General features: G+C 41.5%; 1 protein-coding gene across 1 annotated transcript in view; it reads left to right on the forward strand.

Moving 5' to 3' along the window:
- hsf5 (heat shock transcription factor family member 5) overlaps positions 1-23,626 on the forward strand; it is a 106,724-nt gene that overhangs the window by 67,471 nt on the left and 15,627 nt on the right. Inside the window, exon 4 of the mRNA XM_048612376.1 lies at positions 6,480-7,025. Within this exon, the coding sequence (XP_048468333.1) occupies positions 6,480-7,025 (546 nt within the window). The remainder of the gene's footprint in view (positions 1-6,479; positions 7,026-23,626) is intronic.

The following is a 23,626-nucleotide window of genomic DNA, read 5'->3' on the forward strand; positions in this document are numbered from 1 at the left end:
TGGGAAAATACTGGAGGATAATGGTAAGCTACGGGATAGAACCATTTCTGTGACCTACACAGACGATTGTACAGGACCATGGTGAGCATTAGTAAAGTGTAAAGTCAAAACTCAGGGGCAAAGAAAAATGTTGGAGACAAGTACAATGTAGTGGGTCTGCACAACGGAGGGAGGGAATGACCGGAATGGGCTGCCAGGGTAGTTCGCTGTAAGACGGGACATTGGGCTTCTGCAGTGAGTACCTGGTAACCATGTGGAGTCTGCTGCTATCTGTATCAACTGTGAGCTGCACGGTGGCTCAGCGGTTAGCGGTGCTACTTCACAGCACCAGGGACCCGGATTCCAGCCTCTAGTGATTGTCTGGAGTTTCAAAATTCTCCCCGAGCCAGCACGGGTTTCCTCCAGGTGTGCTGGTTTCTTCCCACAGTCCAAAGATGTGCAGGTTAGGTGGATTGGCTATGTTAAATTTCCCATCGTATCTAGGGTGGGGAAATGCAAAGATAGGGTAGGGGGTGGGTCTGGGTGGGATGCTCCTCAGAGGGTCAGTGTGGACTTGATGGGCTGAATGGCCTGCTTCCACACTGTAGGGATGATGGCGACGACAATAAGTTTGGGGAAAAAGCAGAGAGTGGGTGGGGGCAGTGTCATGAGTGAAAATGCAGACTCCACATCTGTTGAACCCTTATGTAATGAAGGGGCAAATACATAAAGCATGTGCTTGTATAATGCAGCTGCATTTAATTTGCAATCATTTCATTGTCCATTTGCAATGTATGTACTGTGAACATGTTTAGGGCTTGAGTTCTGGTCAACATGACTTCTACCATCACATTGGTCCTTGCAAATGCAGACATTAGTGACAGTGGCTTGAAAAAGGCCAATTTGGCCAAAAGTGAGAGATTACTTATGACACCTGCAAAGGTGTTGTGGGTTGCAGAGATGATTGCTTCATGAGTGATGCAAGTATTTCAATGGACTTTACTAAATGAATAAGTTTTATGTGGGGCTAGAATGGGAATGGGTTGGAATGCAGGCACTTCTTGTTGTAATGTATAAGTTGTTCAGCCTGCACAGCAGTTTCAGCTGAGGCTGAAGATGAAAGACATGGCCCTGGTTATTTGGGTGCTGCATATTACACTACAAAAAGAGAGTGTGCAGCCCTCGTCTGCAAGGTATGTCACTACTGGCTCTTTTCAGACTAGAGTCAAGAACCAGTTTTGCCCCTTATTTTCCCAGCGTAGGTCATTACCAACAAGAGTCATACAACCAGCACCAATGAGGTATTGGTCGATGTGTCTGACAGCAAGCCCGAGAGCACCAACCTGTCATCATGGAAGTTGAAGAGCACTGAGCTCACGCAGAGGTTGCAGTTGCAGGGCTCCCCAGGATGCATCACATCCACAAGACCTGAGATTTTCTCCCGAAGTCCAATCCTGGGGTTGAGCAGTATCAGGCAGGATCAAGAGATAGTAGGAACTGCAGATGCTGGAGAATCTGAGATAACAAGGTGTAGAGCTGGATGAACACAGCAGGCCAAGCAGCATCAGAGGAGCAGGAAAGCGGACGTTTCGGGCCTAGACCCTTCTTCAGAAAAAGATCCATTTGTCTCAACACAAACAGAGTGGGACCTGAGTCCAGAATGGGAGGCCAACCTCCCCTGGTGCCTGGATCACTTAGTTGTGCATTCACATATGCTATCTGTGCAAGATCACATTGGTTCATTTTGTTTCCCATGATAAGGTAAGTGCTGCAGCCCATCAGCGGGATTCAGAAACCTGCATATCACTTCCTAGAAGCAAGTTCCCAACATCCTACAATACTGTCTTGTACCTGGCATTTGAGAGTCTAGAATCCTTAGAAGGCTAGGTATCAGGAGACAAGGGCTAATTACTGCAACTACAGCTGATCACATGATTGCACAACCCTCTGACTGATGCAGAGTACAGATATCATGCATCCTATGTTTCAGTCATGGCTGTGGTGGAGCAGTCAATAGAGCTGCAGATGCTGTTCAACTGCTTGGTTCAGCTGAGGAATGTGCCACAATATCCTAGTGTGCTATGCTCTGCACAATGAAAGTAGACAATGAGGCAATATGTTGAATTCTGAGGAACTGCAGAATGGGAACAATCTTCCAAGGAGCACGAATACATTGAGGAGGAGAAAGCTCTTCTTCTGCATGACAGAGCACAGTTGAGTAGGATACTTCAAGGCAGTCAGGAGTTAACTTAAAACCAGATTTCTTCAGATAAGAGCTGGGTTCTGCAGGCAACTCTGGACTGTAAAATAGTTGTCAGTAATTATGCTAGGATTTGATTTGCATTGTGGGGACAACCTGCAGCTTCTATTTGCTTTGTGTTCACTTTTGTTGCCTGTAAATAAAAACTCATCTTTAGAATTGTCCAGTGGGAAACCTGTATGTGATCTTCCCCTACTGGCTAATAAGATGCAAGCACCCAATGGCCATGAAAGACAGAATAGTAACTTAGAGATATTGTTAGACGGGGTGTTGCTAAAGACAAGTAAACTGTGTGGTCTGGTTGTTAAATAGTCACTAGGATAAAAGAATGGAGGTTTTTGTGCAATGAAGTGTCAGCTGTGCCAGCTACGAGTCACATGCCTTTGTGGCTGCTTTGCAATTAGATTGCTAGTGAAAAGCAACGTTGAAGTGCCATCATTGCTCTGAATACGTAGTAGCTTTTTAAAGATAGCACAGGTGCCAGGAATGCAAGTCTTTTGGCAGATATCTCGCAAACAGCAAGTAAGGAGGAGGCAAGTTTGATAAGATGTAACAAGTGATCTCACAGGGTTTTATGGAGAGAAATCCTCCATGATACCCACTAAAACTGTCATTTAGCCAAAAAGAAAGTATGTTTCAAGCCACTGAGTTTGCAACGTCAGACAACAGCTTTTCTTTTCTGATTTATCTTATCCTGTAAGACTATTTACATCCAGGTCCTCTAGATTTGGCTGTCCCAGCTTTTCTTTTTGTGGGAACATGTTTATTCTGAACCCCTTGAATTTCTCACGTGAATGGTTCTCAGTGTGCTGACACAAATTTACATTCAAATAGCTGTTACTGGTCTATTTTTGCTAAAACTATCATTTTAGTAGAGTTGCTTTGCCCCAATCTTTAGTCCAGTTATAAATTTGTCTTTTTCCTGAATCATGTTAAAACTAACTGAATTATGAGCTCTGCCACAAAAGTGCCCACCCGCTGCCACTCCTTCCATCTGCCCAGTTTCATTTCCTAAAAGGAAGTCCAGAACTGCACCTTATTTTGTTGACTGGCCAAAAAAGGTTCTCCCAACATCAGGTCAAAAAGTCTGCTCCTTCAATTTCTTTCACACTGAAACTATCTCAGTATTGGGATAATAAATATCTTGTTCTATTACTGCCCTATTGGTTTGCAGTCCAGCAATTTGCTTGTACATTTGCTCTTCTCTCTCCCTCTGACCTAGGAGGTATAGTCCATGCCCCCCAGTGTGACTGCCCCTTTTTTTGTTCCTTAGCTAAATCTTTAAGACCTCATTTTATGACCTTCGAACATATCATATTCTCCTCACAACTGTTACTGTGGCCAAAATTTCTCCTTCTTTCTTCACCCTCTATCTTCTCTGAAAATCCTGTTGGAAGAAATGTTAAGCTTCCACTCCTGTTCTTCTTTAAACTATGTTTCTGTAAAAACTAATACTATACTGTCACTTTCTATCTGAACTGTCACCGTATCCGCTTAATTTGCTTCATTGCTCACAATTAGGCAAATACCTGGAAAACTATCAATTGTTTTAATCAAATCTTTGGTTCCATTGTTTTGAGACTCCACGAAAATTTCTGCTTTGCATTTTCATTCCTAAATTTGTTCCAACTGAATCCACCCTCAGGTCCCCTGGCCAAACTAGTTTAAATACTCCCAACAGTACTAGCTAAACATTCCAAAAGGAAATCCATCCTAGCTGTTTCAAATGCAAGCTATCCTCCCTGTATAGGTCCCATCTGCCCAAGTCCCAATATCCTAAAACCTAGTTTCCTGCCTGCAACAAAATCCTAGCCATGCATACATCAGTCTTATTTTCCTGTTTCTGTACCCACTTGCAGGTGACAGTGGAAATATTTTGGAAATTACTACTTTTGAAGTCCTATCTGTTAATTTTCCATCTAGCTCCCTAAGTTATGACCATAGGACTACATTCTTGCTTTTCCTGTATTATTAGTCCCAATGTGAATCAGAGTTGCTGTAGTTGAAGCAGCCCAAACATTCCTTTATTTATTAGTCAGTCAATCTTTTTCCTGTTGAAAACATTACTAGTACAATTAGATCTGAGCAATAAACTTTACTATTACTGATACATCCTAATAAAATTTATTTAATTAGGTAATGATTTAATAATTTACACATTAATGTAATGCAAGAGAAACTTGCAATTCCCTAGCTTACAGATAAAGACATGAATACTTAAAAGAAAAGGTCGAAGATTGGGCCCCTCTTACCACTGTGCACCAAATTTCCTCATGAATGAAATATCTAATTCCACACTGTCTACATCTCACTCAGGCATGGTCTCCTGACCATGTGCCCATAACAGAACTTATGAAATAAAAGCTCTATTTCATATATGAAGTTTCTGATGAGTCACCGGTTAGTTTAGCTTCTGCTACAGTAATAAACAGCAATTGGGCCAACTACTTTCAACTGATTATTAGACAACTGCCATTACAAGGCAACCCCTTGTTTAATAAATATACTTAATTCACTTCAGAATTGTTAGTTCATTTGAAAGTTGTTAATTCTATGGTCAGAATCTGACTTGTAATCCATACTTAAATTAAAAAAATACTTATCACACTCAGCACATGAATCAAATTCCCAATTCAGCACTCCATCTGCATGTCACACAAGCATAGTTTTCTGAATACGTGCCTTTTACTGACAGGAGGATTTGAAAAACCACTTACTGAGAGCCTCTGATCAACATTGTCCTCTTGTTCTTCTTCAAGTATTTTTTGTGAACAATTAGTGGAAACTGTTTGAAACTAGAAGACATTATGATTACAAATAATTGAATGGTATTGATACCAATCTAGGAAATTAAATACATTACACATGCTGTCCCCAGATTTAGCTCAAAATCTCACAGCATTGAACAGAAATATAAAATCTTGTTTTGGGTGGGGGGGGGAGAGCTTGAAGTAAAAACACTAACAAAGGCATTAAAAGACATTAAGTTGTTTAAATGGATGCATTCATTCTAATTTGTTAAAAACATCATTTGGGCAAGGGGTTAATAGAATTAAAAGAAAATTGGAAAGTATTTTGCATCATTTGATGGAACCAAGTGGCCCTATTGATCATTTACAGCACAACAAGTTTACATGGTTAAAACCTGGTAGAAATGATGAGACATTTGTAATGCAAAAATACTGACATAAAACTTGACAACAGTGTATAACAGAAGGTTAACTTATGCAAACTGGAAATGTGCACATGCGTAAGGTTTTTAATCATATCCATTTATGGAGAGAAATATATTCCTGGAAAAAACACATTTGTGGAGGCTTTTCAGCTTTCAGCTTACAGAGGACAACGCACAAGAACACCATTCAATGGAAAACAAAACAACATTTGTATTGCAAGAGAGGAGATTGCCATTGGTTGGCAAGTGCAAAATGTCAATATAAGCCACAAAAGTGTGACAACAGGAAGTCAAAATATGCAGAGGAAACATGCACATATGTATGTGTGGGAAAGGCAAATGTATGTTTTGGGTGTACAAAGAATTACAGTGACAACAAACTTAGGATTTTCAATTAAATTGCAGTGTGGCTCACAAACATGCACTGGAAACTACACATATTAATACACAGGACCCTATTCTGTGCAGATAGAAAAAACATACATGCAGTGCACGTGTTCCAACTCACCAAAATAGGTCAGAAGGCACACAACACCAGATAATAGTCCAACGGGTTTATTTGAAAACACCAGCTTTCAAAGTACTGCTCCTTCATAAGGTGAAGTGACAAAATGGGTGACAGACATTTGCTTGTCCATTCTGAGGGTAAATCCTTAACTAATCAGAATCAACCTGCCTGGTTTAAATTTTAAAAGCCTGGTAGCTAATTCTCAATCAACAAGCATGGGTACAATCACCATGGCAACACCTCTACCAATTACAATCCACTTGCCAACCAGTCACCACCTTCCTCTCATTCTACATAAATACTTATTTTACCCTTAAATTAGTAACCTTTTGAATTATTCTCATGAGTGCAAGATGAAAAGCTTCAACAAAATTTGTCATTTTTCAGCAATAGCAAGTTCTTTTCTACCAAATGACTATTTGTATATCAGAGAAATATGTACAAACCTAGTTGGTGAGAAATTTCTCAGTTTATTTTAAAGGAATATGGAAACAGTATTTTTCGTACCAAATTTATATTGCATTCAGACTTAGAAATTTCAACTTTTTACTCTTCAGAATGCTGCCATGCAGTCTTCATACCCTGTTGATGTTCTACACAGCAATGCAGCAGCCTGGCACTGCACTGCTACAGATGAATCCAAAAAGTCTGAAGTTAACTTGGAAACTGTCTTTCAGATAGTGGATGAATTAAGGGCATCTCCAAAACTTCAGTTGGTGAAAATGGATACTGTAGAGAATCCAACACAAATTCAACAATCGCAGGGCACTCATCAGGCCCCCAGCACTCCAACATATACAGACAATGCAGCAGCCAACGTTCAGTCTATGGAAATTGAATCTCTCACTTCTACAGTCTCAGAGATTAAGTCATTCGTGGTAGCAGGAGACCAGCGACTTACCTGTGCGCTGCCTTCAGCAGCTGATAGTGTGCACTCATCTACCACACAGCCATCTGAAAATACAACCACTATGAGCATTGTTCCAGAATCAGTTCCGTCTGAACAGTGCCCACCAGAAGGAGAGATGCGCAAGCTGTGTCACAATACATCTCTCCATCCTATAGTATTTGTTGAGGATGGACCAGAATCCAATTCTGAAAGAGTAAGTTATACGATAAATATATATTTCTATCTGATAGATAAAATAAGCCATGTAGTGCAGCAAAATGATGAGCAGATTTGATCATGTTTGGCAGCAGTTGATAATCTAATAGTAACATCCATACAATGTTAAACTATATCCTCACAAGATATCATGAAAATATCATAAATCCAGTTGTCTTCAATACTAAATATTAATCTTGACCTTCTCTTTTGAAATGGTGAATTTTTCTGCAAGTACTAATCTAAACAAAAGACCTTTGTGAGATATCACAAGAAGTTGATCGCCACCAAGCTGTTGAAGCCTGAAAGGACAGGATTAAGTGACTCTGAATCTTTACTGGTATTAGCAGAAATCAATGAAATACAAAAATAAAACGTCACATTAACTTTGAAACAAAGTTGTCATTTAATTTCCCTCATTCAATTTCTGATCAAAATTACCTTTTTCTTTGTAAACTTAATTTATTGTTGTCATGTTCACAGTAATTAAACAGGAAAGAACATCCAAGAGAGTATCTTCAGCTTATTTTATGGAATAACATAATAAGGATAAAAAATTATCAGGAATAGTAGATGAACAATTATTGGATTCATATGATTCACTCATTTACCTACTGGAGGCACTAATCTATTCAAAATAAATTGATAAGTTAAAAATGACTTTCCTTGACGTCAAGGCAATATTTGACTAAAAGTGTGATATTGATGAGACCTAGCTATCCAGAAGTCAATGGGAAGACCTTCCACTTGTTGGGATCATATTCAACACGAAGTTTATTGTTTTTGTTAGAGACCTCAACCTGAGGCATTACTACAGTAAGTCCTCAGTAATATCCTGGCCCAACCATCTTCAGCTATTTTATGAATGACTGTTCCACTATAATGAGATCAGAAGTGAAGCTGTTCATTGCACAGTATTTAGTACCATATATGAATCTGCAGAAATTAGAGATTTCACTAGAAGTTAATAATCACTTTCCAATGAAGCTTGAAAGGATAAGATTAAGTGTCTCTCCATTCTGTTGTTCAGTAATAAGAGCAGATAATAGCCTTGACACCTCAGCACATGCAGCAAAAACCAGAATGACATCCAGGCTTGGGAATGGTGCATGACAAACAAAATTCACATCACACAAGTGCCAGAGAGAATGACTATCACCAACAACAGAAAAATTATTATAATTGTTCTGTCTTCTGCCATCATCACTGTACCATTTACCAGAAATTGGTCATATAAATATTTTGACTGTAAGAGCAGGTTAAAGGTTCAAATTTTTGCTGGGAGTAGCTCACTTCCTGACTTCCCAAAGCCTATTCAAACAAAGGCACAAATTATGAGTGTGGTGGAATGCTATCCACTTGCTTTGATGAGTGCAGCTCTGACTATGCTCAAGCAGCTCAACTCTATCCAGGGAAAAGCAGCCCACCTGATCAGCATGCCATCTACCACTTTAAAAGTTCACCCCGTCCAAAACCTAAGCACAGGGGCAGTGTTGTGTGCCATATACAAGATACTGTAACAAGTCATCAAAGCTCCTTAGACAACACCATCTAAAATTCACAACTACTACCCTTTAGATGACAGAAAACAGCAGAAACATTGGAACCCATCACCTGCAAAATCCCCTCCAAACTGCATACCAGCTGGACATGAAAATATAATTCCATACTTTCACTGTCACTGGGTCAAAAATCTGCAACTTTCTTCTTAAAAGACTCAATGTGCCTACACCACATGGACTGCAACGGTACACAAGAATAGCTCACCATCGTACTCACAAAGCTAATTAGAGATAGGAAATAAATGCTGGCTTTGCCACTAATGCATACTATGCATGAACAAATTATGAAGAAATTTAGTTTCAGTAGATATAGAGTATTGTCATGGGGTGTGTTATGTGTTCATCTACCATCATAGCGAACAGTAAAATTAGCAAGAGGTGCAAATATTGAAAAACTGAAAGCAAAACAGGTAATGATGGTAATACACTGGAGCACTGAAAACACAGCTATGTTTCAGGTACATACTCTGCCCCAGAAGTGAAAGTGAAAATAATCCAGAATTTATTTTCCACTTTTATTATCTTCATGTCTGAATATGGATTTCATTGAACTTGGTGTTCAAATAGCACATGGCTTAAAAGGATCTGATTAGACTTTAGTGAAAATCTGGATCCTGGACTGGAAACCAGAGTAGGTACCTGATGATTTTAGCCAGCCACTAGCTCTGAATGACCTCAATGTTTTACACTGAGCACCAACATTGTCGCGCCCTGGCCACACACACTGTCTTATCCAAGGGCTTTGGTGTCTGAAAATTGCCAGATGTTGACAATCCTCATGCCACATCTCTGACCTACGTCCAGGATTCTTTTGCACTTCAATGCTGCACCTCATAGTGCACCAGCAAGTTTCATTATAATTCTGCAGTGGGGCACCAGCTGATGGACTGGACCAGGTTGTGTCTCTGGGCTGTGCTTATTCTCAAAAAGCATAATCATTCTGAGTTTGCCTGGATGCTCACAGCATCCCTGCATTGCCTTCTTGTATTTGGCCCCAGACATACTAGGCTCATGTTACTTGTATCTTGCTTTGTTGCTTGGTGTATACACAAAGTAAGGAAACTGGTGGTTATAAGCAGCAGTCAAGTCAAGTGGGATAACCTTTGCTTAGGGGATCCGGCACAGAAAGTCAAGTCAAGTTTGATTCCAGTGTAGGTGCTTAGAAATGATGTGTCAGCCGCTTCAGGTGATCACAGTCAGGATACTCTCCAAATAAGGAGTGAAGAGCTGAATCTAAAACAGAATTGCTGGAACAGCAGTTTGGATTTCACTCCAGTGATGCTGCCAAACCTGCGGAGCTCTTCCAACAATTTCTATTTGTGTTTCTGATTTCTAGCATCCGTAGTTCTTACAGTTTTTATTGGGAACAGCTGAATGTTGGGCAGCCCATAACCTTCCTTGAGTCATTCTGCACTATTTTGGTCTGCTTTCCTTGTGGAATAAGTGAGAGGCAGGTATTTAGAGAGGTGAAAGTGGTTGGCACAGCTATTACTTTTGGTCCAGGTGGGAGTTTCCCAAGTGAGGGGGTTGGCAGTATTGAGGGTATGCAGAATTAGTGAAGTCTGGGGTTGGGGTGGGTCACAGCAAGTGAGGGAAAATATTGCAGGGATTAAAGATAATAGTAAAGCACGAGCCTTGGTGGTTGGTGGTTACAGTAACAGAGATAGAATGTGAGGTATTGGAGAAGATAGTGACATTTATGCGAACAGGGTAGAGGAGGTCAGTGACCTTTGTCCTAAAGTGCTGTGAATTCCTTAAAGTGCTTGATGCAATGCAGCCCGAAGTTATAAAACATTAACCAGATAAGGAAAAGTCTCAAGAAAGAGCTGTGTATCTGTATTAATGTTGAGTTAACAGAGTGTGGCAGATTTCTTTATCTACTGAGTGCCATCTTCACTTTTCAAAATATTTTTCTCCTGTATTTCCCACTTCAGTTTTGTTGTGTTTAATTTACAAATATGGCCTTCTGTGCTTAAATTCTGTACGGGACAAAAAAACAATTTGAATCTATTTTCACAATCCAAAACATTGTTTACCTATCATTTCTTCACAGATTTGATAGATGTATAGTGCAGTTCCAACAGTTCTCGTGTTATTTAACTATAGTCACTGAAATCTTAATAACACAACAACAACTCAAACTGAAGAAATCTTTTAAGTACAACTAGCCTGCATAACAACTGTGTTTACTTAATGCATTTCTAATGATGCTAACTTCGATTAGTTGACAACTGTCTAGCCCCATGTAGAATAATTGAATACTATAGCACAGAAGGAGGACACTCAGTCCATCGAATCAGTACCTGCTTGTTTTTTAAAAAAAGTTAAATTAGACTCATTGCTTCATTCATTTAATGATACAATATTTTCTTCTTCAGATATTTATGCAATATCAATTTAAAGGTTGCTGTTGATTCTGTATTAATCTGTATCTCTTATAAAGTGCTATAAACAAATCCTGTCTACTCATTGTTAGCTGAGTCTGAACTAATGTTTTATGTAGCTCTATCATGTTTTCTGTGACATATTAGCATTCTAACACCAATCACAGTAATTCAGTCTGTATTTCAATCAATCTTTTCAATCCCAAAATGTAGGTGTTACTGAATCAGTCAGCATTTGTTGCCATTCTAATTACTCTTGAGAAGGTGGTGGTGGTGAGTGGCCTTCTTGAGTGCTTTAATCCATGTAGTTTAAGTACACCCATAGTACTATTATGGAGAGAGTTTCAGGACTTTGGCCTAGCAGTGAAGGACTGACAGTATAGCTCAAAGTCAGGATGGTGTGTGGCTTGAAGTGGAACTTGCAGGTGGTGATGTTCCTTATCCTTCTAGGTGGTGGAGGTCACAGATTTGGAAGGTGCAATCCTGATGACATGTTGCATTGCATCTTGTGGATGATGTGCATTTCTACTAGTTCATGTTGGTCGTGGAGGAAGTGAATGGTGAAGGAGTTGGTTCGGGTGCCAGGCAATGGGCTGCTTTGACCTGGACAATATCAAACTTCTAATTGTTGTTGGAGCTACATTTATCCAGTCAAATGAAAAGTATTCCAATGCACTCCTGACTTGTGCCTTGTAGATGGTGGTTATGCTGTGACAATTCAGAATGTGAATTACTTAGTGCAGAATTCCCAGATTTGGGGTGGCTCTTGAAGCCACAGTATTGATATGGTTGGTCCAGTTCAGAATTTGGTCAATGGTAACCCACTGGTGATGGATATTAAAGTCCACCACCAAGATTACATTCTGTGCCTTTGCCATCCTCAATACATGTTCAAAATGAAAGAAACAGATTCATAAACTGAGGGGTAAGGAGCAATAAGCGGTAACCAGTAAAAGGTTTCCTTATTGATGTTTGAACTGAAGCCACAAAACTTCATGATGTCCAAAATTATGTTGAAAATGCCCAGAACAACTCCTTCCCCACTATACACACTACGCTGCTAGCTCTGGTAAGTCTGTCCTGCTGGTGAAATAAGAAATAACGAGGATTGGTGATGGTAGTGTCTGGGATATTATCCATAAAGTATAATTCCATGAGTATGACTGACTGCTGCTGTCTAGTCACAATTCAGCCACAAGACCCCAGATGTTAATAAGTACACATTTGTACAGTTGAGTGTTTGCACTTTTGTCCTTTCCAGTGCCTTGGTTAATGCCAATTGGATTAATTCCTTTTATCAGATTTTGTGGACATTACATACAACTGACAGGTTTGGAAGGCCATTACAGAAGGCACTTAAGAGTCAAACACATTTTTATGGGTCTGGAATCACATGTTGGCTCAATCAAGAAAGTACAGATTTCTTTCCCTAAAGGACATTCATCTATCAGATGGGTTTTAAACCATAATCAATGATAGCTGTCATAGTCACCATTATCAAAACTAGTTTTATATTCCAGATTTATTAATTGAATATAAGCTGCCATGATGGGATTTGAACCCATGTGCTAAGGTCATTAGACTGGACCTTGTGGTTACAAGTCCACATCATTTCCACTGTCACACCATCTCTGCCAAGGTTATATCATCCTCCCTACCATGCTGCTCATATAAAGTGAGGCTTCCAGTGATTCAATTGAAATGATATCGCTCTACAGAAAGTATCAACTGGGTGTTGACATGTGTGAATACGGCAACATAATCATGGACTTCTTTGTCGCCAACACTAAAACCATCCATCCAACAACCTCTGCCACATCCCTTCCTTCTCTTTGTACATCTAGACATACCAATACAAAGATTTCTTCTTCATTTTTCCCCTAATCTGACTCTTTCCAATTCTTTAGCTTTTTTTTCCCTGACTTCCAATGCCCTTTTGAAGCTCACCTTGCTCATGAGTCAGTCATACAACACATAAACAGGCCCTTCAGCCCAAGTAATCCAAACCGATCAGGTATCCTACACTGATCTAGTGCCATTTGTCTGTGTTTGGCCCTTGTCCCGCTAAACCTTTCTTAGCCATGTACCTGTCCAAATGTCTTTTAAATGTTGTAATTGAACCCACCTCTACCACTTCCTCTGGCAGCTCATTCCATATACACACTACCCTCTGTGGGAAAAAGTTGCCCCTCAGGCCCCTTTTAAATCTTTCCGCTTTCCCTTAAACCTATGCCTGCTAGTTTTGGACTCCCCTACCCTGGGGAAAAGACCTTGGTTATTCACCTTATCCATATACCCCCATGATTTTATAATCCTCTATAAGGTCACCCCTCAGCCTCCTACATTTCAGGGAAAAATGTCCCGGCCCATCTAGCCTCTCCTTATAACTCAAACCTAAAAGCCTAGTAACATCTTTGGAACTAATTTTTTGACCCCTTTCCAGTTTAATAACATCCTTCCTATACCAGGGTGACCAGAATGGAGACCCACTTTTTATTAATTATTAATGATAAGTGGGCATCACTGGCTGAACCAGCACTTTTGTCCTTCCCTAACATGTCTTGAGAAGATAGTGAGGAGCTGCCTTCTTGAACCACTGCAGATCATTTCATGTAAGTAGACCCACCGTGCTGTTAGGGAGAGAGTTCTAGAATATTGACACAGAGAAACTGAAAGAATATCAATTAGTCTTCCATGAATGGCTTTGAGAGGAACTTTTCGGTCATGGCATTCTCATGTATCTGCTGCCCTTGTCCTTTTAGATGACAGTGGTCATGGGTCTGGAAGTTGCTGACTGGGGAGCCTTGGTGAACTTCTGCAGTGCATTTGTAGTTGGTGCACACTACTGCACATTGCTGTCTCTGACCATTGATGGTGGAGTGAGTGAATGGTTGTTAATGTGATGTCAATGAAGCAAGATTTGTCCTGGGATAACGTCAAGCTTCTTGAGAGTTGTTGGATGGACATGGTTTGGGGAGTTAGAAGGTAAGTTATTCAATGTAAAATTTGAAGCTTCTGACCTGCTCTTATAACCACAGTGTCAATGTGGCTACTCCATAGTCAGCTAATCTAGTTCAATTTCTGGTCAATGGTAACCCCCAGAATGTTGATAAAGGGGTGCTCAGTGATGGTGATGCCGTTGACATTAAATGGATGGTGATCAGATTCTCTCTTGTTAGAGATGGCCATTTTCAACCCATACCAGATATTCTCCAGGTCTTAAAAACTGAAAGAACTATGGATGCTGTAAATCAGGAACAAAAACAGAAGTTGCTGGAAAAGCTCAGCAGGTCTGGCAGCATCTGTGAAGAAACGATCAGAGTTAACCTTTTCTCGTCCGGTAACCCTTCATCAGAACTGATGGTAGCTGGGAAAACATCGGTTTATATGCAGAAAATAGGGAGGGGATGGGGTAGGGAGTAAACGATAGGATAGAGAGAAGAGCAATTGAATAGACAAAAGAGTTGATAACGATCTGGCTAGGAGAACGAATAGTTGTTAATGGGGACTGTTAGTGACTGACAATAGGTATGTGTAATGGAAGGCTATGTGATAACAAGGCCTAGAGTGTGGGGTAAGGGGCTAGGACATGGGAGAGTTTAGGCCCTAAAATTATTGAACTCAATGTTGAGTCCGGAGGGCTGTAGGATCCCCACGCGTTAAATGAGGTGTTCTTCTTCTAGCTTGCGTTGAGCTTTTGCTGGAACACTGTAAACACTTTCCTGTAAAGACTCCATCTCATTCCCTCAGTTCCCCTGTCTCCATCGCATATGTTCAGATGATGCCAACTTCGACAAGGGAGCCTCCAAAATGTCCACCTTCTTCCTCAACCGAGGATTCCCCATTACTGTTGTCGACAGGACCCTCAACCGGGTCTGATCCATATCCTGCACTTCCGCCCTCACCCCTTCTCTTCCCTCCCACAACAGCGATAGTGTTCCCCTTGTCCTTACCTACCATCCCAGCAGCGTCCACATCCAGGAGATCATCAGATGCCATTTCCGCCACCTCCAGCGAGATGTCACCACCAGACACATATTCCCCTCCCCTCCCTTGTCTGCCTTCCACAGGGACCATTCCCTCTGGGATACCCTGGTCTACTCTTCCTTCACCCCCAACACCCCCCATGGCACCTTCCCTTGCAACCAGCAAAGGTGCAACACCTGCCCATTTACCTCCTTCCTCCCCACTATCCAAGGGCCCAAACATTCTTTCCAGGTGAAGCAACACTTCACCTGCACTTCCCAGAATCTAGTCTGCTGCATTCGCTGCTCACAATGTGGTCTCCTCTACCTTGAGGAAACAAAGCGTAGACTGGGTGACTGCTTCGCAGAGCATCTATGTTCTGCTCGCCTGTTGTCTGCCACTTTAACTGGAATGTGGAGGGAATTACATGTGTGAAATGGACAACTCAATAAAAAATAGGAGTAAGAGACAGGGCATTGAAGAGAAAGGGATAATGCAGAGGGGGTTGGCCGCCAACAGCAAGTAGCACCTTGCTGCTACTAAATCTGGCATGTTTATTTGAATATGGCTGGGTGTTAAAGCGGCTAAATGAAGATTTAGATAAATGTTGGGTGGGGGCTTAAAGCTCAAAATCTATGGGGTTGATGGGAAGGGCTATCAGGAAAGGAACATTTACATTTTGAGGGTTCATCAATGTTAAGAGGCTGATCCTGAAACTCATTGCTTGAGGAGCAATTGCTGTTTCCTTACATTGTGCACAAAATAACAATGGAGATGGAAATGACTGTGACCACACCTGTAATAAATGACATAACTGTTTTTATCCGTGAGGAAGAGGTTTCAATTTAAAGCAAAGTAGCATCCTTCAAAGTGCAACAGTATTACACAGAAACCCATATATTAAAGCTGGAACCTGTGGGTATTACATGCTATTTGATCCTTAGGCGTTACTAGGCTCAAGCACCCACATTCCATATGAACATTTCCTGCCAAAAAGAATCTGCACAATATCGTAACATTCAACACAAAGGCCAAACACCTGCAAAGTGCTGAAGGACAACAGCTTTATTTAGTACCTTTGAAGGAATAACAGATCCTAAGAAGTATCATGGGAGATTTATAACGCAAAAATTGATACCAAGCTACCAAAGGAGATATTATGGATAGACAAAACTTGGTCAAAGAGTCTTATATGAGGAAGTATCTTAAAGATGGAAAGAGAGATAGACAAATTTCAAGAGAGAATTGCAAAACACAGACCTTTTTGGCTACAGATAGCTCAACTGCCAAAGTACAGAGAATAAAATTGGGAATTCCCAAAAAGCTGGAATTAGAAGAATGCAGATATCTCAGAGGTTTGTGGGCATGGAGGAGGTAACTGAGAAAGAATGGGGTGAGACCATGGAGGGAGTTAAAAAGAAGAATGAAAACTTTAAAGCTGTGATATTGCTTAACTAGAAGGCATTCAAAGTCTGCTCACACATGGATGATGACTGAATGGGATTTGGTGCAATTAAAGATCTGCGCAGCAGAGTTTTCACATGACCTCAAGTTTATGGAAGGTAGAATGTTGGATGCCAGTTAGGAGTACTTTAAAATAATGAAGACTCAATTTAACAAAGGATGTAATGAGTTTTTACAACAATAGGCAAGGTAAGGCTGGAAGTGGGATGATGTTATTGATGTGGAAAAAGACGGTTGTGGTAATGTTGGGGTATGTCACAGGAATCTCATTTCAAGAATAAATAGAAATATAAAGTACCTTGCTTGAGCATGCATTCAGCTACATTTAATTACTTGAAGAAAATAAAGAGGTCAGATTAAGAGTGCGGCAGGAATTGAAAGCAGCACATATTGAGCAAATATGGGTGTTTGAGAAGATGTCATAATCTGCATTTCGGTGTGGTTTGAATACAATACATTAAGTTCAAACAAGTGTTTGACATCTTGTGCAGTGATGTACGAGAAGGGAAATGGATAGGGAATATACTTCCCATGCTTGGATTGGAAGATATTAGGAGAAAGTGTGTGAAGATTGGGCGAAAGAGGTGAATGGAGACTTTCCAGTGACTGCAGTCATATCTGCCATACTGTAAATTGAGAAGAATTATATCTATTCCAATATATCTCTGCAGCAGTTCCTCTGGACAATATCTCAGGCCAGCTATTATCGGTTGCTTCTTCAATAATCTTCCCTACATCAGAAAGTCAGAAGTGAGCCTGTTCACTAATAACTGCAGTGTTCAACTCCAGTCCACGGTCTATCCTGCAGGTCAGGTGAAACCAGTCTGGGATAATAGGTGGGGAGACATCAGTCCGGGAGGTGGACTGCAGTCAGTCGGGGCAGTCTTGCCAAGTCAGACCAGAGGGTGGGTCATGGTCAGTCTTGGGGATTTTTTCACTAATGGTCAAAGAGCAGGCCATAGGCAGTGAGCAACTCAAGTCTGAGGATTGGCTCCATTGTGCTAGGTCACTGAGGGAATGGTGATCGGGGACAATTGGGGATAGTAGGGTAAGGGCTCACAGTGAATGAGAGAGGACTGAGAGCCCTGGAGGTGGAGTTCACACAGGTCATGGCAACTGTGGTACATGGGGAGGGTATAGGGCCAACAATGACATGGAAATTTCCAAAGTCATAAGTGCTAGAGGCAATGTTGGGACATTGATGACATGAATAAATAATAGTAACAGAAACAGGGATACGATTAAAAGGCCATATGGTCCACAAGGACAGCAATTTAAAAGGGAACATAAAGGTTGGTGAGAAATTTATGCATCACAGGCAGAGTCTGCAAGTCATGCACACAAACAAAGTTGGAATCTTGCTGTGTTGGATCAAAAGTCAACTGTGCAATAACTACACAAAATGGCTGATACAACATGCAGAGTAGGTTGAGTATGTTACTGTTTTTTCCTTTGGGGGCAGAGTAAAATTTCTGGAATTTATGTCCCTGCTAGAATCAATTGAAGTAATCATGCCTCTATTGATCCAGCTATGTCAGTCATATGGTTCAATTTTCATTTCATTGGCAGGTCTTTCTTAGTTGAAAAACACATGAAAATTGTCGTCACAGGCAATTGTAACCATTACATTGTGTGTACTAATTTCCTCCTTGTTACTGTCAAATAAGCCAACGTAATCAGACAAAGGCATTTTAAAAAGTGGCACAAATGCATCTGGGCCTTTTATTTCACAGACACATTCCATAGCTAGTATTGGAAGTCAACACTTTGTAGCTACCCCATTCACACTGGGCCATAAGTTTGTCATGTGGAAGAGAGCCTTTTCTTTGGTTGCGGGAGTGGGGGAGATCAGATGGTGGTGTGGGACTGCATCATTACATGCTGGCAGAATTCTACGGCCCCAAAGTAGCATGAAAACAGGTTGTGCAATGTACATTTGTACATTTGAATAATGTGACATACTTCAAAGCTTCTTCTTGAGGAATGACAGTGATGATCTTAGGAACTCTCCATGCCACACAGTGTGAGGGCATAACATGTGACTTCATTTTGATGGATGTGAGAACTCCTAAATCCCTTCAATAAAATTGTGTTATCTTTCTGACACTCCCCACAGATTATCTGCTCACGCATCTCACATGGAGATCACTGTGGCTGGAGTGCTGCTAGCCTTAATGCAACTACGAAGACTATATACATGGAGACAGTGATTATTACTTGGTCAGCAAGACCAAGAAGAACAACAACCTCCAGCAGCTGCCACACAACCTCCAGAGGGAAAAGCAGCAGGGAAAGATCCACCAAGGAGGCTGAGAAGAATGAAACCCAGCATCTACATGCCTCATTGTCATTTTCTTCAACTGTCTGAAAACAGCTCAGACATTGATTAGGGAAGTCCCAGGCCATCAACATCAAACTGTGTCATCTGCAGGATCAGGACTTGCAGACAGAAAACTGGGTGGCAGTACCATCCAAGTGGCTATTAAGGTTACAAGTTTCCCCAGTTCTGCAGGAACAGTTGTGTTCTTCTCAGGCTAAATTGAATATTTGTTTCTCATAAGGAGGAGGTAGTCTGATGTCTGCTATTCCACCAGTTGTGGGCTAATATTTCCTGCAACAAATCAAAGGTAGGGACAAGTATGATGAAAGGAAATGGAACGGCAGATCGTGGTGATGTGGGAGCAGGAGAGGTGCTATATCCCAGTGAATAGAATGAACAGAGGGGAGGAAGGATTATTAGTTTGGAGGATGAGGTGGGTCAGAACAATATGGGGATATAATGCATGCTGTGGTGAGAGTTGTCATTCCATGAGCCTCAGTGAAAGACATATGAAATATCAGTCATGGTGGTTGCGCATGTTGTTATGAGCCACAGTATCAGTGGGCCTTGTCAGGGCCTTGAACCTCGAATGCACCAGGTACACAAGAATGTATGAGTCATGGCAGCTATGAAGGTAGTGGACAGTCCGCTCCAGGAAGTGATTACAGTGATCACAAATCACCTACATATTAATTGAATGGACCCTTTTCTGCTTTTGAGCTCCACAGCGTTGTGATACAGTCCTCTCAGTGGCAAGTGTGTATAGTCAACAGCACCCTGTACCTGGAAAAACCCAGCTAGATTTCCAAATCACACCACTTGGGTTTCAGCGTTAACCTTGCACCGGGGGGAGGGCAGGAATGAAATAAACCTTTGTAACACAGATGACTGTTCTAATTGGAATTGTGGCCATGCACGTCTCAGGCCACCTGTCACTCCCTGGAAGGAGCCAGCCATAGATGTTCAGTGCTGAATGACCTTCACAGCCATCGGGACAGGATTGTCTCCCACTGCGTGGGAGTCACCATATCCCAGGGCTTACATTCAGCATGCTAAGGGAATGAACTCGGGATTAGAAAATTCTGGGTTCCTGCACACCCCACATATCCTGAGGGGCCCTGCAGTAGCAATTCTTCCCTGAGCTGAATGCTCATGGTCTTCAGTTGAGGTGCAATGAGACCCAAGTGTCCTTTTACACCAGTTGCTGAAAGTAAACATGCAGGTGCAGCAAGCAGTGAAGAAAGAAAATGGTATGTTGGCCTTCATAGTGAAAGGATGAGTATAGGAGTAGGAATGTCTTGCTACAGGGCCTTGTTGAAACTAAGCCCTGTAGTATAGCCTCAGGAAGTGTCACTCGAACCAAAACGTTTACTCTGATTTCTTTCCACAGATGCTCCAGACCTGCTGAGCTTTTCCAGCAATATCTGTTTTTGTTTCTGGAGTAATGTGCAATTTTGGTCTCTTTATCTAAGGAAGGATGCTCTGGCTACAGAGAGAGTGTAACAAAGGTATACCAGACTGATTTCTGAGGTGGCAGGACTGACAGAACCAAGGATCACGGTTTAAGAATACAGATAGACCGTTCACAACCAAGATGAGGAGAAAGATCCACAGAAAGCTGTTGAGGCCAAAACATTGAATATGTTCAAGAAGGAGTCTGTTATAGAGTTACTAGGACTAAAGGGATCAAAAGGACTGGGGAGAAAGCAAAACAGGGATTGGAGTTGATGAGCCATGATCTTAATGAACATTGGACTTGGTTAGAAGGGCTGAATGTCCAACTTGTGTTTCTATTTTCTCTCTTTTTGTGTGTTTTTATGAAAGAACCTACATTGGACTCAAAAGGAACAAGAGCGTTTCTTAGATCTCTGAACAGCAAATCGTTAGCACAACCTGCAAATGATGTTTGAACACACTTCACCACACAGTGAGACATGCTGTACGTGACTAACAGGGGACGTGTCTGCATTAGATATCCACTTTCCATCTCAGCATGAGCAGTAATAACTTGCTACAGGTGCCAAACCAACTGAGTGACCACCACATGTCAGCTAAAAAAGGAGCATAACAAATAAAAAGGAGTCCCTCCAACCTTACATTCACATCAAACACTGAACTTCAAACTACATTCAGCACAGATAATTGATACACTTACATGATACATTAGAACTCAAACTCGCATGGTTCACATAAGACTCTTGGAATTGGAACAAATAGTGGTTTCCATTTGCCCAGTACACACATTTTGTACCTTCACTGATGCTAACTTCAACATTATTCAAGTGCCTGGTTCAATTTGCAAGCACCAATGGCATGTAGCAACTCATCTTTGACTAGTATCTGACCCTAATCATCCTCAATTCAAATGCACATGAAGTGGATGATGTAATGATTACAAATCCAATGTAACTGTACTTTGCAAATAGCTACTTCACGTTTTTAATGGTACAAATTGTTGGCATTCAGCAAATGTGAACTCCACCCTTTCGACCATCAGATTGACACACTGTCTACACTGGGTATTGTTCTAGCCATTTTCTAGGAACCCTTCACATCTAGGGAAGAGAACATTATGCTGGCAATGCACTGAACACCATTAGCACTAGACCCCAGCTGGTCCCAAGTAACAGCCTATATATCTCCTATTAGCTCACCCTATGCCAAAAGACCACTTCAGCGCATTCCCCAGTGTGGAGACCACCATATTGAACTTTGTCTCCAAATTTGTCTCTCCCTACCTCCTGAAGCCCAGTTTTACTGATGCCCACCCTGTTAATAAGACCATAAGACATAGGAGCAGTAATTAGGCCATTCAGCCCATCGAGTCTGCTCCGCCATTCAATCATGGCTGATAAGTTCCTCAACCCCATTCTCCCACTTTCTCCCCATAACCCTTGATCCCCTTGATAATCAAGAACTTATCTATTTCAGTCTTAAATGTACTCAATGACCTAGCCTTCACAACCTTCTGTGGCAGTGAATTCCATAGATTCGCCACTCTCTGGCTGAAGAAGTTTCTCCTTATCGCCGTTCTAAAAGGTCTTCCCTTTACTCTAAGGCTGTGCCCTCGGGTCCTAGTCTCTCATACCTATGGAAGCATCTTCCCAACATCCACTCCATCCAGGCCATTCACTATTCTGTAAGTTTCAATTAGATCCCCCCTCATCCTTCTAAACTCCAATGAGTATAGTCCCAGAGTCCTCAAATGTTCCTCATATGTTCTTTTACACTTGGCAGTCACGATGGTGATTACAATCAATAACCCAGCCCCTCACATTGCCTATCATGCCCTCCACTGCTGTTTCAAATTCCCCTGGTCAACTTGATCTTTATCTCCATTACTATAAATGCATCTGCTTCCCCACACCCCCTTTACACAACCACACCTTCTGTCATCGATCCCCCACTGTCCTTAGAAAAAAACCTAGAACGCTCCTGGAAGATCAGTGAACAGATATCCAGGACTGCATTTATACCAGATCCCTGACTAACTTACATAGACAGCCCACAGACATGAATGAGCAGACCCCTGACTGCTGCATTTGCAGATCTTGCCTGGAGATTTTGTTGCCCAGTGTATTTCATGGAGGTTGTTTGGAGCAATCAGTGTGCTGAATCTACCAGATACATAATCTGTTTCCTTGTTGAGTTTTGTTTATATTTAGCTTGTTTGGCAAGATGGAAGGCTGAACATTAATGAGGCAAGTTGTGGCATTAACAAGGCACTTAACGAGTGTTATTCCTTGTCAACTGACATCTCGCCGCTGCCTACCAAAAATCTCACCACATTGCTCGTCAAAAGCAGAAAAGATGGAACAAGGTGATCTTGACATAGAGATAGATCTTGCTGCCACTCAACTCACCATTGCCCACATTACTTAGACCACTATAAGATTCCACCCATTATCTCATCCAGCTTTTGGAACAGTTTTCAGGTAAGTATTACTTTCTAATGATACAGAAACAAGAGTCAGCTACAATAGGGCTAAGATGACAGTCAGTAATTTCCTGGGTACATTTCATTATTAAAGGCAATGGAGAACTGGAGACAAATCTGATAAGTGTGTAGCTACATCAGTGAATGAGCTGGATCTTTGTAGTACTTTGACAATTTTAGTGGTTAGTTTTATGGTGCCAGCCCCAAACTGGCCACGATTTTCCATATTTTTGTCCATATGTTGGGGTAGGCATCTTTAGTAGTGAAACACTCTCCTCACCCACCAATGAGACAAGTCACCAGTTAAAGTGCCAATCAGGCATACAAGTATTGACTTTGCAGACTTCTTGACCAATCAAATCCCAAAACACCAATGCCCTGCTCTACCTGAAACTGCACGCCATTCAGAAGCCAGCAGCCACTGTGAGGAGCAATGCAGTAACACTTCAAAGGCAGTGGGACAGCAAGTCATTTTGTTGAAGCGGAGGGGCGGGGGAGGTGATTGTTCACAGCTTGGGCATCACAGGAAAAGGAGGATGCCAAGGGGAGCAGAGGCAAGGGAAAGGGTTGGCTTTCAGTAGCCAACTCCCAGCCCACCTCCATTCCAGAATGGGGTAAATCACCACACCCCAAATTCAGTAGATAGGCCGTCCCAAATTGCTAGTTGGATGACTTCCTCTTGCCCGCTGGGTACAAATTTAATTGTGCCAATGACAGGTTGAGGCCATTAAATAATTGATGATTGATTACTTTAGGGCCTTAATTGGTGGCAAATCAGGAAAGCCAGCCATCAGTTTTCCTGCTCACAACTTAATTACTGAGGTGACAAGAAACCTACCAACCTAGGTTGCCAACCTACCTGATTATTTGCCCTTCCAGCCATGGTTCTTGCCACTCCTAGGAAAGGTGGAAATTCTGTTGATTGAATTTAATTCATAATTCATGAGGGTAGAATTTGAACTCAAA

This window comes from Rhincodon typus, chromosome 26 (genome assembly GCF_021869965.1).
Source record: "Rhincodon typus isolate 14 chromosome 26, sRhiTyp1.1, whole genome shotgun sequence".
Taxonomy (NCBI): Eukaryota; Metazoa; Chordata; class Chondrichthyes; order Orectolobiformes; family Rhincodontidae; genus Rhincodon; species Rhincodon typus.